The 13,999-nt window shown below is 41.4% G+C and overlaps 1 protein-coding gene across 5 annotated transcripts in view; it reads left to right on the forward strand.

The window, feature by feature from the left end:
- The window catches only part of DTNA (dystrobrevin alpha), a 101,336-nt gene that overhangs the window by 81,819 nt on the left and 5,518 nt on the right, over nucleotides 1-13,999 (forward strand). For all 5 annotated transcript variants that reach the window (XM_075706328.1, XM_075706329.1, XM_075706331.1 and 2 more), the window contains 4 exons: nucleotides 3,456-3,615; nucleotides 6,800-6,889; nucleotides 7,422-7,590; nucleotides 8,329-8,461. In XM_075706328.1, the coding sequence (XP_075562443.1) occupies nucleotides 3,456-3,615; nucleotides 6,800-6,889; nucleotides 7,422-7,590; nucleotides 8,329-8,461 (552 nt within the window). The remainder of the gene's footprint in view (nucleotides 1-3,455; nucleotides 3,616-6,799; nucleotides 6,890-7,421; nucleotides 7,591-8,328; nucleotides 8,462-13,999) is intronic.

Here is a 13,999-nt window from a genome sequence, read left to right on the forward strand (position 1 = left end):
AAAGATATTAGGCTAAAAAAAGCACTTTTCAGACAGCAGTCTGATTTATGAGACCAATAAAAATGTTTCATTTTAACAAAATGCGCTGCTTCTTGCTTTCCTCAGCAGAAGTACAGTCACAAGTCTGATGTGTTCTGTCTATGGTAGAGCATGCAGAGTTTGTAGGTAATGCTCACTTTCATAAAGCTAACATTTTGCCTTATTTTTGTAGAGCGTCAGTCTGTTGCACCAAAAAAAAAAAATCTGACCAAAGATCGCCTCCCTGTAAGGACTGTCTTTTTGATTCTGCTTAACAGTATTAAAAGACCTTCCATTCACAAAAGAGAAGTTTCCAATGTGACAAGAGTTTCCCTACCGTATAAAATGTTCAATGGACAGTGTAAGTGAAAGTACATTTTCAGGATATTATGAGATAGGATTTTTTTTCTTCCGAGTAATAGCCTCGCTGAATACCAGGTGATGACACTAAGGAATTACTCTCACAATTTCCATTCAATGATCCCCATTACACTATGCCATTTCATGATCTGTTGAGAGAAACAGGGTTAAATTAGTTTCTGGAGGAATTCAATTAGAATGAGCAGCCTGGCAATTCGTCTAATGCTTGTGAACTTTCTATTTCCCTCCTGCCTTTCCTTGAGGAAAGGTAATGAGTTCTTCACATCCATGTGGTCGGATGAGGCTGTGAGATGGGCTTTCCCCATATGTCATCCCAGTTCAGTTCCGGCAGAGGGAGCAATGGGCTAAAGCTCCTGTAAAGCCAGTTTTCATTTCAAGCATTTTATCCTAAGCATGCGTGACAGTTGATAGTGGGAAATCTGTTCCTGTCTAGCAAGGGTTAACTTAAAATCCATAGCAGGCTGACTAGGGATGGTGAATTAAATAAAATACATGGAAATCTTCCTAAAAGGCAGGAGAACATTGATAGTTGCAACCAAGTACAACAGAAAAGCTGAAGCCATCCACATGTCCGTGGTGGCTGTGGCAGCTCCCCTTTCGGCATGCCTTAGTCCTCAGCTGGTGGGGCTGCCAAGGTTTGGGAGCAATTCGGTGCTCGATTTCTCTGCTGAGATTACCAAGAAGTCGCTACTGATTATCATTGCAGGTTTCAGGCTGTTAGATCTGTTAGAAACCACATTTCTCCTGAGAACCACGAAGCAGGAATCCAGTCCTAATAGCTCTCTGTTCCCACAAACTTGGGCTGAGGTGGATCTAGATGAGTAAAATATAATTAAAGTGTTCACCTCTCTGAAATCAGGTATTCCCTGATAGCCTCCTATTTCAACTTGCTGTTCATCAGTTCTGTCTGATGCTGCCCAAATAGTATAAAAAGAGAGGATTTTTTACTGGACAGGGGACTCCCAATGCTTCATCTCCCCATGCTTCCCAAACAATTTGTTCCAACGCTGAAAGCTACAGATAAGAGAGCACTGTTTATCATAAACACAAGATCTCAGTCATAGCTGCAAAGCAGACACAGGGTAAGCACTGGTGTGCAGCAACTTTTACATTTCTCTTGTGGGAAAATTCCAGCAAAGAAGTACTGGCAGGCATCTGTTATTTTTAGTAAATAAAATGCCTATTCTGAAATTCATTCCTTAAATGTGACTTGACTATAGGAAGCAAATTTTGTCCATTTTTTTCTCATCTTCGCTGAAAGTTCCCACTGTTGTTGGTGTTCCTCAGAACCAAGATCAAAGGCAAAGGAGAGCTGAGGAAAAAGGGCAAGCAAAAGAGGGAGCTGGGAACCAGAAATTCTTTTGCAAACTTGTTTCACAGAGGATGAAGCATGCCCTGTTGGGGCATGAAAGGAGATAGCCGTAGATCCCAGATCCCCTGCCTGGTGTGCAGGGGCTGCGATCTCCAGGGACCTTGGAGCACCTCCAGCTTGCTCTGTGCCCTGCCTCTGAAGGACTAGAGATCTGCATTTCTGCTGGAGTGGGTACAGACAATTCCAGAAACAGGAGAGCATCTGGCCTTTATATATTCGACTTCCCTTTCATCCATCATTTAAATGTTCTAAAACCCATCATTAAAGAAATTATAAGTGTTAAATCCTCCGTTGTCCCATCAGTAATGTGCTTATTCCTCATAAACCTAATTTGCCCTTGATGTCTCTCTGGTGATAATGTCTCTTAGAAAGGGGTGATAGGAGAAAAGAACAAATAGCTTAGTATTCTGATACATTATTTATGGTCCAGGGCAGGAATTTATAAAAATCTCAAGGGCAATGCTGCACTCCTGCAATGGGCTGCTGTTCTCTTTTTCAGAACATGTTTGCCAAACCATATCAGGGCTGCAGTGGCAGACAGTACAGGAGTCAAAATAAATGCCATTGGAAGAGTTAAGAAATCCTCCTGAATTCTCAAAATAAAGCCAGGGTGAGGGAAACACCAGCCCTCAGGTTACTTTTCACTGAACAACCAGGGGCATGTGTTGCAGTTCCCCTTTAACAGCACTCAAACCACCTCCATCTTTGGCATCTGCCAAACACAGGTTTTCAGTCAAAAGCTGTGTGAAGTTTGGTGTGGGTTCCAGCATTTGTTTTTCCTTACGTCGATGCACATTCCCAGGGGGTCCGAAACAGTCGAGGGAAGGTGCACTGTGTCTCTCGGTATCACTCACCCAGCTGCATTTGTAAAAATGACTATTTTGTAAAGTCTGCTTGAAATTTCAGCTAAGTGATACTAACTGTGAGGTGCTAACAGCATGACATTTTATATGACTGGTGTTAAAACATTTTCACTTCCAGCAGCTGAACCCATGGCAGGAATTTATATTGCCCTATTCCCACAGTGTTTTAGGAGTGCCTGAGTATATCCTGTAGAGCGAACAATTTAATAGTGTATGATTTACTAGTGGCTTAAAATAGTTCTCTAGCTCTGAATAAAAAGCATAAAGCTATATTATTTATTGCGAGTGTCAGCCTTTATGTGACTGAGAGGTTGCATGTACCATGAACTTCTCCTGCAGGGAGGCGGAGGGCAGGGCTGTGGTCAGCTCTCATGGCAGCGCTCTGATGAAAGGGGCCATTTCAGTCCCTTGCCCAGGCTGAAAGCCACGTCGGTGCCAGCATCTTTCCCCTTCTCACAGCCTGAATGGGTTGTGTTTTATCAAACATGCATGCGAACTGAGGGGGTGAGAGAGGAAAGAGGGCAGAGAGAAGGTCTGTACTTTGGTGCTTATTATCTTGGATTTTTTTTAATTTAGCTGCCTGACATTTTCCCATGCTTAAAGGAAGTCAGATCTTGACTCATATTTTCCTACTTAATATTTTTCTACATGGAAGCCTTGCTGTCCGCTAACAACTGACTTCAGTATATTTCTTTTAGCAACATTAACATTACCCAGCTGATGTACAAACAGCATGATGCCTTTAAGCTGAAGGATGGGTGACGAGCAGCAGGTGAGGGCTCTTGCAAAGACCTGTTTAACCCCTTGTGACTGTTTTGCAGACCCAAGGGGCAGGCTCCCCACGTTCCTCACCCAGCCACACTATCAGTCGACCGATTCCAATGCCCATCAGGTCTGCCTCTGCCTGCTCCACCCCAACCCACGCACCTCAGGACTCTCTGACCGGGGTGGGAGGAGATGTGCAGGAAGCCTTCGCACAAAGTAAGTCTTATTACTAGCTTGTCTGAGGTACTCGGAGACTATTTGAAGAATCGTTATTTCTTGTGGTTAATGACTAAACGAACTCGAGCTTCTGAGTTGCATGCAATGAAACAAAACAAAAAAAACCCCTGCAACAACTGTGTTTTGCCATTGAAAATCAACTTTGCCAGCCATCAGACTTGATGTCAAAGCAAGCAGGTAAGCAGAAACTGGTCAAGGATGCCAATTAATGGATTTTGTGGTAAGAGGGAATTTTGATGCAAGATGGTCAGACCAGTTATCAGTGCTCTGTTAACCAGAAGAAGAATTGCTATTGGCCTCTGCAAGGCGTTGTCAATGTGTTTGGTTTTAAGTGAAGACTTTGCTAGGAATAGATTATACAATCATAGAATTAGTTCAGGTGGAAAGGGCTCTTGTAAGTCACAATGTCCTCCTGCTCCAAGAAAGAGGGCTTCAAAGTGAGATTAGACCGTTCAGGACCTTAACCAGTTAAGTTCTGGAGGGCTCCTGGTATGCATTTTCCACGGCATCTGTTCTAGTGTGTGACCATGCTTACTGTGTAAATTTTTTGTACTTGTATCTGATTGGAACATCCCTTGCTGCAACTTGTGACTGTTGTCCTTTGTCCTTTTGCTTTGGGCTTCTGAGAAGGGTCCAGCTAGACTAGACAGGAATCGAGTCTGGAAATCTAGGTGAACCATTCCTTTGTGTTTCCAGAAAACTGTTGTAGGCTCCACCGTGTTTCTCACTCCTGTTTCCACTCTTTTGTCAAGTAACAATAAATTTTAAACTGTTTTGAATTTCTAAGGCCACAGATTAAAAGATTATGTTGAATACTAAAGAAAGTAAATAGTCTATAGAATCATAGAATCATAGAATCATTTAGGTTGGAAAAGACCTTTAAGATCATCCAGTCCAACCATTAACCCACACTACCAAGTCTACTCTAAGCCAATCAAGGGTAGACTAGACTAAACCATGTCCCGAAGTGCCACATCTACCCGTTTTTTAAACAATTCCAGGGATGGGGACTCCACCACCTCTCTGGGCAGCCTTTTCCAATTCTTGACCACCCTTTCTGTAAAGAAATTTTTCCTAATTTCCAACCTAAACCTCCCCTGGCGCAGCTTAAGCCCATTTCCTCTCGTCCTATCGCTAACTACGTGGGAGAAGAGCCCAACACCCACCTCACTACAACCTCCGTTCAGGGAGTTGTAGAGAGCTATAAGGTCTCCCCTCAGCCTCCTGTGATCTAAATAAAGAAATATTCCTTCTTTTTCTAATCTGCTCTCTCCTAAAACAGTTACGTCACTGCAATTCTTTTATTTGAATGATTTTTTTCCCTGTGTGCCTAGTACAAATCGAATGTAAGTAGAGCTCTAGAGTTCCTCTGCTACAGTGGAAGCATGTTTGTTCCCAGGAGCCCAGTTCAACCCTCTCATGCACCCTTCCCCTTGATTTTCGTGGGAATTGTGTCTCTGTGTGTGTCTTAAGACAAGGTTGAATCTGTAATGCAATCAAGAACTTTCTACTAAAGTGCTAGTCAATTCATGTATTGAACATAACAGCTTGCTGGATATCTCATTTTCCATGGCAAACGAAACAGGCAAGATACATATTTCTTCTTTTTGCTGTGAAAAAAAATGAGACAGGCAAAAATATGGACCACTAACCCCTATGCTATTATAGGACAGTTTCTTCAGAGCCAAGAGTAAGAGAAATAATGTAGTGGCCACAACAAAATATCCATAAATAATACTAAGGCTGCCCCAGGCAAATGCTTTTTAAGTATATAAATGTGTTCTGTTCAAGATAAAAAGCAATATAAAAAGGTAGGCGATCACATTTAAAAACTGCTGCATTTGATAAATATCTAGCTTTATGTCATTATTTACCATATTGTCTAGATGGGAAGGTCAAACCCAAAGAACTTAAAGCCAGCCATTCTGTCACATCTTAACACATGACTTTGGGCCCAGGAGGGGCTGAGATTTTATGGCTCCATTCTGTGTTGCACCAACAGAGATCTACCTATATATATATAATGCAGACAAGCCATTGTTAAAGCACGGTTTCTCTTGGGTTGGTTTTTTTTTTTTTCTTTCATAGTGTTTGTAATAGTTCAGAGATACAAAATTGAGAAGACTTTAGAGAGGGAGTGGCTGGCTGAGTATTTTTGTGTGTGTAAGAAAGAGAGAGTTTAACTACTTTAATTTACAATCCAGTAACCATTTGCTAATGGTTAAAAAAAAGACTCTTTAGGCTTTGGGGAACTTCTTAAAATGTATTGTTTTACATTCAGCCAGTTTTAAAGAATCTACAGCAGTCAAATCCTGCCAATTCCTGTGAATAATCCAGTCTGGAAGATTAGAGATTCTTTGGGATATTTCAGCTGATTATTCAGCTACAATAGGAGCTACGTTTGGGATTTGGGGGAGTTAAGCACACGTGACCCACAGCCTGTTCCTAGGGAAGGAGTATTTCATGCAGCTCACAAGAATCTTTCATGATTGATGGCTAAGGGAATATTGCCAGGTTCAGCAGGGAAGCACTTCTAGATCCATTATTAGAAAGAGTTTAAAAGCAGCCTGGGGCTCTTTAGAGAGGCAATAGTGCTTCCTTTATTTTTTTAAAAAAGAGAGAGAGAGAAAGTAAATTATGGAATATACAAGAAAGTCCTTGAGAGGCTGAGAGGGAGCAGAGAAGAAAAATCCCTATCAGTCTTGATGAGGTCAAGTATGTTTCTTCAACATTTGCTGTAATTATCTGGCAAATACCTGGCAATAATGGTGTCGTTAAACAGAGCTGTGGGAACTTAGAGAAAACACTTCATTTCTTCCGTCCTCCCCCACAGACATTGTAAATGAGTTCATGCTGGATTTAATCTTCCAGGCCTGGTCTGCTGGTGTCACCACACAAATGCAAGCTTGATGGCAATGAATAATCTCCACATATCTGGCATTGTGATTAAATGAAGCATGAGGACAGGCTTCTGCTCTTGCATACAGCATAAGTAAATGAGGCCATTCTGCAGAGAACTCTTCTGCACGCGTCCCTCGTAAGGACTTTGATACCCTGAGTTATCACAATGGCAGCTTTCAACAGGGTTAAAACTGTTTTCAACAGGAAAACATATGTCTTGTGAAGAATAGTAACACGGTGCTTTGTCTGTCTCTTGCTCCAGGTGCAAGACGAAACTTAAGAAATGATTTGCTGGTGGCAGCAGATTCAATCACCAACACCATGTCTTCTTTGGTAAAAGAACTAAATTCTGGTGAGTGAGGCTAACGAGAATGGATAGTCACGACATTGACATTTCACATAGATTTGAAAAAATGGGAGGTAGGAAAATACAAACTTAGAAAAAAGCAGCGTAATGTGTCTTCAAAGCTTCTTATGCTTTTAGAAAAAAAATCCCTAAATAACAGATTCAGGAATACAGCAGTTCTGAAAGTCAAGGACATAGTGGTGCAGCTGGATACAGTGAAAACTTTGAGCAGTTTGTGATTCCATGTGGAGTGGGATTTCGCTCTTCAGAAGTTTCATTCAGTATAGAACATATAGGACCTGTTGTAAAATGCAGTCTAGTATTCTCATGAAAATATCCTACAGAGATAAGCAAAAGCTTTGCTATTCCGTGAAGAAAACTATTAGCTCTGCAGATGTATGTAGAATAATATACTGTCATTTGCTATGAGGAGGTGGCATTCTAAGTTGAAAAGGCAGAGAAAGGCTTAGAGAAATAGGCAAGTATACTTACTCTTATGAAAGTTAAATGGAACCATGTGTCACTTTTTCCTTCACAGAAGTGGGCAGCGAGACAGAAAGCAATGTGGATTCTGAATTTGGTCGGACTCATTTTGATGACCTTGTTCCGTCCCCAACGTCTGAGAAGGCTTTCCTCGCGCAGATCCATGCCCGGAAGCCAGGGTACATCCACAGCGCTGCTGCCACCGGCTCCATCCGCAGTGACATGTGGGTACCTGCTTGATTCGCCGCCTTAATCTCATTCTTGTTCTGTTGAAAACAATATGCAGCAGGAATATTTTCTCCCCCTCTCAACTATTTGATTACAAAAAAACCCCCGCCTAAATCCAGGTGAGGACAGGTTAATGGTTAGATAGTAGTGAGCTCTATAAACCATAAAGGGCAGAACTTAGGACACCCTCAGGAGTGAGCCGTCTCACATCCAGTCTGGTGCACTCGGACAGCATGGAGGCTGTGGGGCAGCTGTGCTCCCTAATATGCCCTGCAGTCCCATTCCCTGCCTATCCAGACTGAGGGGCTTGTTGCAGCCCAGTGGAAAAAGAGAAGTTTCAAAACGGAAAAGGCAGAATGCTTTTTATGGATCAACAAACTGATTTATTTTTAGAACCTGGGTCTTCCTATCAAAGACAATAGGCATCTTTCCAGCTATTTCTAGTTCAACCTCGTTGTATCAAGTTATTGAGAACTTCCGTTACTCATTTCTGTAGGGCTGTACCCCCAAAAAGCCTTCAGCAGAATATGCCCTTTGCTCTACTTCATCAATGCCAGACCACTGGAGAGGGGAAACAGCAGAATTGTTTTCCACTACCAGGAAAATACTAACCGGTGGAGCATGTGGTTGGACTAAGAGTATCCCACTCTCTTTATAGCTTACAAGAAAGGGAAGTTTTATTGACTCTGAATGTCATTCATCTCAGGAGGCTATTTATTAATAATTGTCTTTAGGGTTACAGAAGATGGAGACCCCTATGTCAGAGCAGATGATGAAAATTATGAGAATGACTCTGTCCGCCAGCTGGAGAACGAACTGAAAATGGAGGAGTACCTGAAGCAGAAGCTGCAGGATGAGGCATACCAGGTGGGAGAAGGACACCAGCTGCCCTTACATCTCCATAAGTGAGAAACAACAATGCGCCATAGCTGTCCAGTGCCTTTCTTAACCTGTCCTGGGCCCTGGGGCGTGATCTCTTCTCAGTTACTAGAGCAGCCACATTCCAAAAACTGCTGCTGTTCTCTTCCACAGACACGCATGCATCTAGCCTTTGTGCATACCCAGGAAGACCACGCTGAGGCACACAACGGTAATCCTTAAACTTACCAGGGCATCAGGTGGGACAGAATTGCCTCTAAGCTTGTTCTCTGCCAGTGCCTAGCAAGTCACTTAGACCTCATTCCCTGTACCGCAGAGGCTGGTTGGTGGTGTCAAGCTTAGTTCTTGCTATATTTAGAGGGGTTTTTTTTCTCCAGTAGTGAAAAACATTCCTAATGGTTTCTCCAGTGTGAACTGAAGCTCAAGTGCAGTCTGTGTGTTATTGTCACAATCCAGAAGGAGAGGAAAGGGTCTGAAATGAATTGTATCCCAGATGACCAAGTATTCAACAAGCATCTAGTATAGAGAAGCCTGGGGATTTGTCATTAAACACCTCCTGAGGAAGTTTTCAAAGGGCATTTGTTTAAGAGTCTGAGTAAAGCAAATTTGCTGGGGGGAGCTGGAATTCTGTAGATATCCTGTCCTGTCTGCATAATGGTCTCTACTTCTGTCTGGTGTAATAGACTACCACCAGTTTTTAAGTTATTCTGACTTGGATCATCCTAAATAAAATTCAGTACTTCTTATAATGTTGGTAGTAATGTCAGCAGGAGGGCACACCCAGTTCAGTTATTTGGGAGCAGAGCTGAAGCAAGCAAAAATAACTGTTTTCCCACACGGTGATCAATAAAAATTTGGAACTCACCACTGCAGAATGTAACAGAGACCAAAAGTATAAATGGGCTAAAAAAGGATTAAGCAGGTGCTGAGAGATCAGGTGTATGGAAATGAGGTTCAAAAGCACCTTCTGGGCAGGAATTCTTTAAACTACTGATTGCTGGGAGCTAACAAAATCTAGCCTTTTTTTCTGGTAGTTTTTCTCTAGTGTCCACTGCAAGTCACTTTGGAGACAAGGATCTGGGACTGACAGGCTTGTGATCTAATGAAGAATGGCTGCTCTTTTGGTCTTCTTTCTGTAAAGCTGCTAGGATAAGTTAGTCTTGTAAAAGTTCATTGATTCATATCAAAATTTCAGGTAGTTTTGAGTTTGACGTGAGCATCTTTTTTTTCTTTTGTTGTTTACCTAGGTCTGCTACATACCCATGGTAGCCTGCCAAAAGTCATTTCATTGCAAAGGTCTTTAAGGACATGACGACAGGAGCAGAATTGTTATAGACTATCTACTAAGGCAACAGTGGGTGACATGGGGGTTTTTGTCACAATTTTTTATCCAAGATAGGAAATGGCAAAAATGACAGCCTTTAAACTTCTGAACAGGTTGAGCAGCTACTGCTGATGTAATGGAAAGTAATTGGCAGTTATAAAGAAGGAATACCTCAATGGTGACAGCTGTCAAGCATCAAATAATAAATGTTATTATTGCTGGTAAAAATTCCATTTTCTCCAGAAAGGATAGGCCAATTTAACTATACTTGGATTACAGTATGGAAGTGCAGTATATGGCAACAGTGTTACATGAGTTTCACAAGTTACAATGGGATTTTGTACTCGCACAAAATGGAGTATGCATGTGCACTGCAAAATAAGAGCATTCGTTGTGCAGTAGAAGTTACTCAATAGACATGGGTGTTACTCTTGCTTCAGTCAAAATAGAGCTTTTCTGCTGTCTTCCAACAACATTCCCAGAAGAAGGGGAGGAAATCTTCTCCCTATCAATGTCAGAATAAAACTTTTTGAATTTAGGTCAGCCAAGACTACACCCAGGTGAACTTTGTTCCCCATTGTTTTACATGATTTGTTTCCACTGGGGGAAAAAAAAATCAGAAAAAGAAAAAGACTTTTTTCTTTCAAAAATGTATTCACTGAGGGAACAGAAAATCCTTATTCTACACAAGTTCTGTTTAACAGCATTTTTCCAAAAGAAATTTCATTATGTACTTTACTGTCTGTGAGATTGTCAGCTCCTATCAGGCAATGATTTGACAGTAGTGACTTGTAAGTAGAAACTATTTTTAGTTGATAACCATAGACCCAAAGCATGCAACGTGTGATAAGTCCTTCCCATTATGGCTGTTGCCCTTTTGATTAGGGAATGGGTTTAAAGCAAGCAAGAATAGGTATTAAGTTAGCAGGGACCACTAGGATGATAAGGAGATGGTTGGATAGTGTCATGTATCGATCCTGAGACATGTGCTTTGGCTTTGGCTCATTCTCTGCACTTTGCAGTTAATTTGTGGTATTTTGCTATTCTATTCCTTTTTCTACTAGTATCACTGAGTAGTCTCTAAAGATAAAGACACAACTTTCTTTCTACTTGCCAAAACAAAGGAAAATTGGGAAATTTTCCTGCTTAGGGCATCCTATTGAACAGTAGCCAGGTCAACTATTCTCATTTTGCATCCAACCATTGGAATTTATTACAGGCTATTTTACTATTTGTACTCACATGTACACTGCATTCATCTGGATAGCCAAAAAAAGCTGGTGGCTGTAGCTATCGTAATGCAATTGTCAGCTGAAAAAATCTGCAAGGAGGAACTCCTACTAAGGTTATGGAATGATAACCTCAGTAATAATATGGTAACCATTTTTATGTTATTAAATGTCTCACTTTGTGTAAAAGCAGCACATTTAGAAAAACGTGTAGATGTTGTGTAGCATGGAAGATGGTTGGTCAAAACCCACTCTTGTTATTTCGTGTCACCTTGTCTCCAAGCAAGATTTTCAAGCTAAACTCTAAATTAGTGTTAAAGTGTGAGCAGAAAACCCGAGATACACAAGGAAATATGAGACAGGGAACCTCAAAGGAGACTTCTTTCTCTCTCTTTTTTTTTTTTGAAGCATGTTGCAAATAACAAGTATCTGTACCAGAAAAAACCACATTTAGTGCACAAGTGTAAATGCAAACAGTGCTTATCCTCCCACATCTGCTACCAGTTGTGTTCTTGTTAGTGTTGTGTAAGACACTTTTCATTGGGTTTATTTTCTGGGTCCATAATTGCTCCCTTTATTTCTAGGCTTGTGCATGGCTTTCTTCAGAATAATACACTGCCTGGCTGCTCACTGGCTTAATTTGTCATCTTCTTGTTTTCTACCCTTTGTTATCTACAGGTCAGTTTGCAAAGTTGAGTGCAATATCCTTCTCTCTCTCCTCTCAAGTAAGTATCATTATAATTTAGAAGAATGTTTGGAATGATTCCTCATGTGGTATTTCAGTTGCAGTGCACCTTGTGCTGCCTGAGTGTATGTGAAGATGCTGTTTCTTTCTTCTTTTAACCTGTGTTAGGATGCCTAGGAATGTCTCTAAATCATTTCTAATAATCTGTTTGAAATACGGTCCTAGTCCTGAGGATTCCTGTTGAGCCACCACCCTTTTTATCTTCTTCCTTTGTTGACCATAAGAGTAAGAATGTGAGCTTTTCATCCCTGGGGATGATGACAAGTATATTAGCCAGTACAGAGAAACATTATCCAGAAGATAAGGAATAGATAACATTTCAGGAGACCCGAGTTCAATTCCTTACAATACTTTAGTCTTCCTAGGATAACTGAAATAAATAATTTCTGGTGAGACTGGAACATCTACTCTAGTATGTGAAACAGGAGTTAGGCAAACATTAAAGAAAGCAATCCACCAGCTGCTTAACCATAGAGGTGTCCTCAGATGTTTTGTGGAAGTTTAAAATGCCCCAATCCAAAGTGCAAGCTACTCGGCTACTAGCTAGAGTCTGGCAATTCAGAGATAAGGCAAGAAGGTCTATAAATTCCCTGCTGGCCCATATTCAGGTCATGTTCCTTACATGTGCCAACCTCACAGTTGCAGCACTGAGTTTAATGCCAAGTTCAACAGTTGTGTTTTTCTTCAGGAACACAGACAATGGCTATTTTTATGAAGTAGCCTGTTATTCTGAACATTTGCCAAGGAAATGGGAGACCACAATTTCCTTTACCAGCAACGAAGCTGGTGAAGGGTCTAGAGAGCAAGTCTTATGAGGAGCGGCTGAGGGAACTGGGGTTGTTTAGCCTAGAGAAGAGGAGGCTGAGGGGAGACCTTATCGCTCTACAACTGCCTGAAAGGAGGTTGTAGTGAGGTGGGTGTTGAGCTCTTCTCCCAAGTAGTTAGCGATACGACGAGAGGAATTGGGCTCAAGCTGCATCAGGGGAGGTTTAGATTGGATATTAGGAAAAATTTTTTCACTGAAAGAATAGTCAAGCATTGGAACAGGCTGCCCAGAGAGGTGGTGGAGTCACCATCCCTGGAGGTGTTCAAATAGTGGGTAGACGTGGCACTTTGGGATGTGGCTTAGTGGGCATGGTGGTGTTGGGTTGATGGTTGGACTGGTGATCTTAGAGATCCTTTGCAACCTTAATGATTCCTAGTTTTTACTTTCATTAAACAATAATGCAGCCACCAAGCCAGGAACCATGAAATTATTCCTCTCCCCTTAATTGGTTTAGTGGTGGACTTGGTAGTGTTAGGTTAATGGTTGGACTGGATGATCTTAAAGGTCTTTTCTGACCTAAACGATTCTATGATTCTATAATTCTTGCCTTATCTGAAGCTGTGGACTCTGCATTTCTGACTTTCTAGGAGAGTGCAGTGCCCTGCTGTGAAGATGGCAGTGAGATGATGCTGTCCATCCTACTGTGACACTGAACCGTGGGGTAACAAGGCCAGAAAGGGAGGAGAAATCAAAATAAGGGTCTGACTCTGGTCTGTAAACTGAGTCTCTTCCTCAAAGCCAGAACTAAAGGCAACCAAAGGTCAACTACCAAATGACACTTCAAGTTAGGAGCAGGGTCATGTTCAGATAAGCAAAACCAGTGAACTAGCCTGTGCCAACTTTAGCAGGAATACATGTTGCTAGATTTTGTATGCCACGTTTTGTGCTAGACCTCCTATTTATATGGCAATTTTGATGGCAAAATTTGACCCCAATTCAAGGGGTTTGCAACTTCTGATGACAGTAGAATTTGGATGTTAACGCATGGACCTTGTGAAAGCAGCTGCCAGTCTTCAGAATTAAAAGGTGTTAGGTATTTCTGAAGCATCTGTCTCAGTGTCTCTGGCAGCTAAAGCAGAATAAGTGGATGTGAAAAGCAAATAAACGGCAATACCCGGAGTACTATAAACACCAAATAACTGCTCATAAAAATTCTCCTAACATTGCCCCTCAGGTTACATTCATTTTCTCAGTAGCCTTGTTAAAAACATGAGCCGTGTAGGGTTTCCTAAACATTGACAGCCAGAAAAATAAGTTTTCTTCTTCTATTTTGTTGCAGTTGTCAGTTATAGATCAGGTCACTTGAAAAGGAAAATAGATCTTTCAACAACAATGTATATGTGTGTGTAACTATGTATATAGTGGGAATGTTATATATAACTGAATTTAATTACAGTTATGA

This window comes from Pelecanus crispus, chromosome 2 (assembly GCF_030463565.1).
Source record: "Pelecanus crispus isolate bPelCri1 chromosome 2, bPelCri1.pri, whole genome shotgun sequence".
In the NCBI taxonomy this organism is placed as follows: Eukaryota; Metazoa; Chordata; class Aves; order Pelecaniformes; family Pelecanidae; genus Pelecanus; species Pelecanus crispus.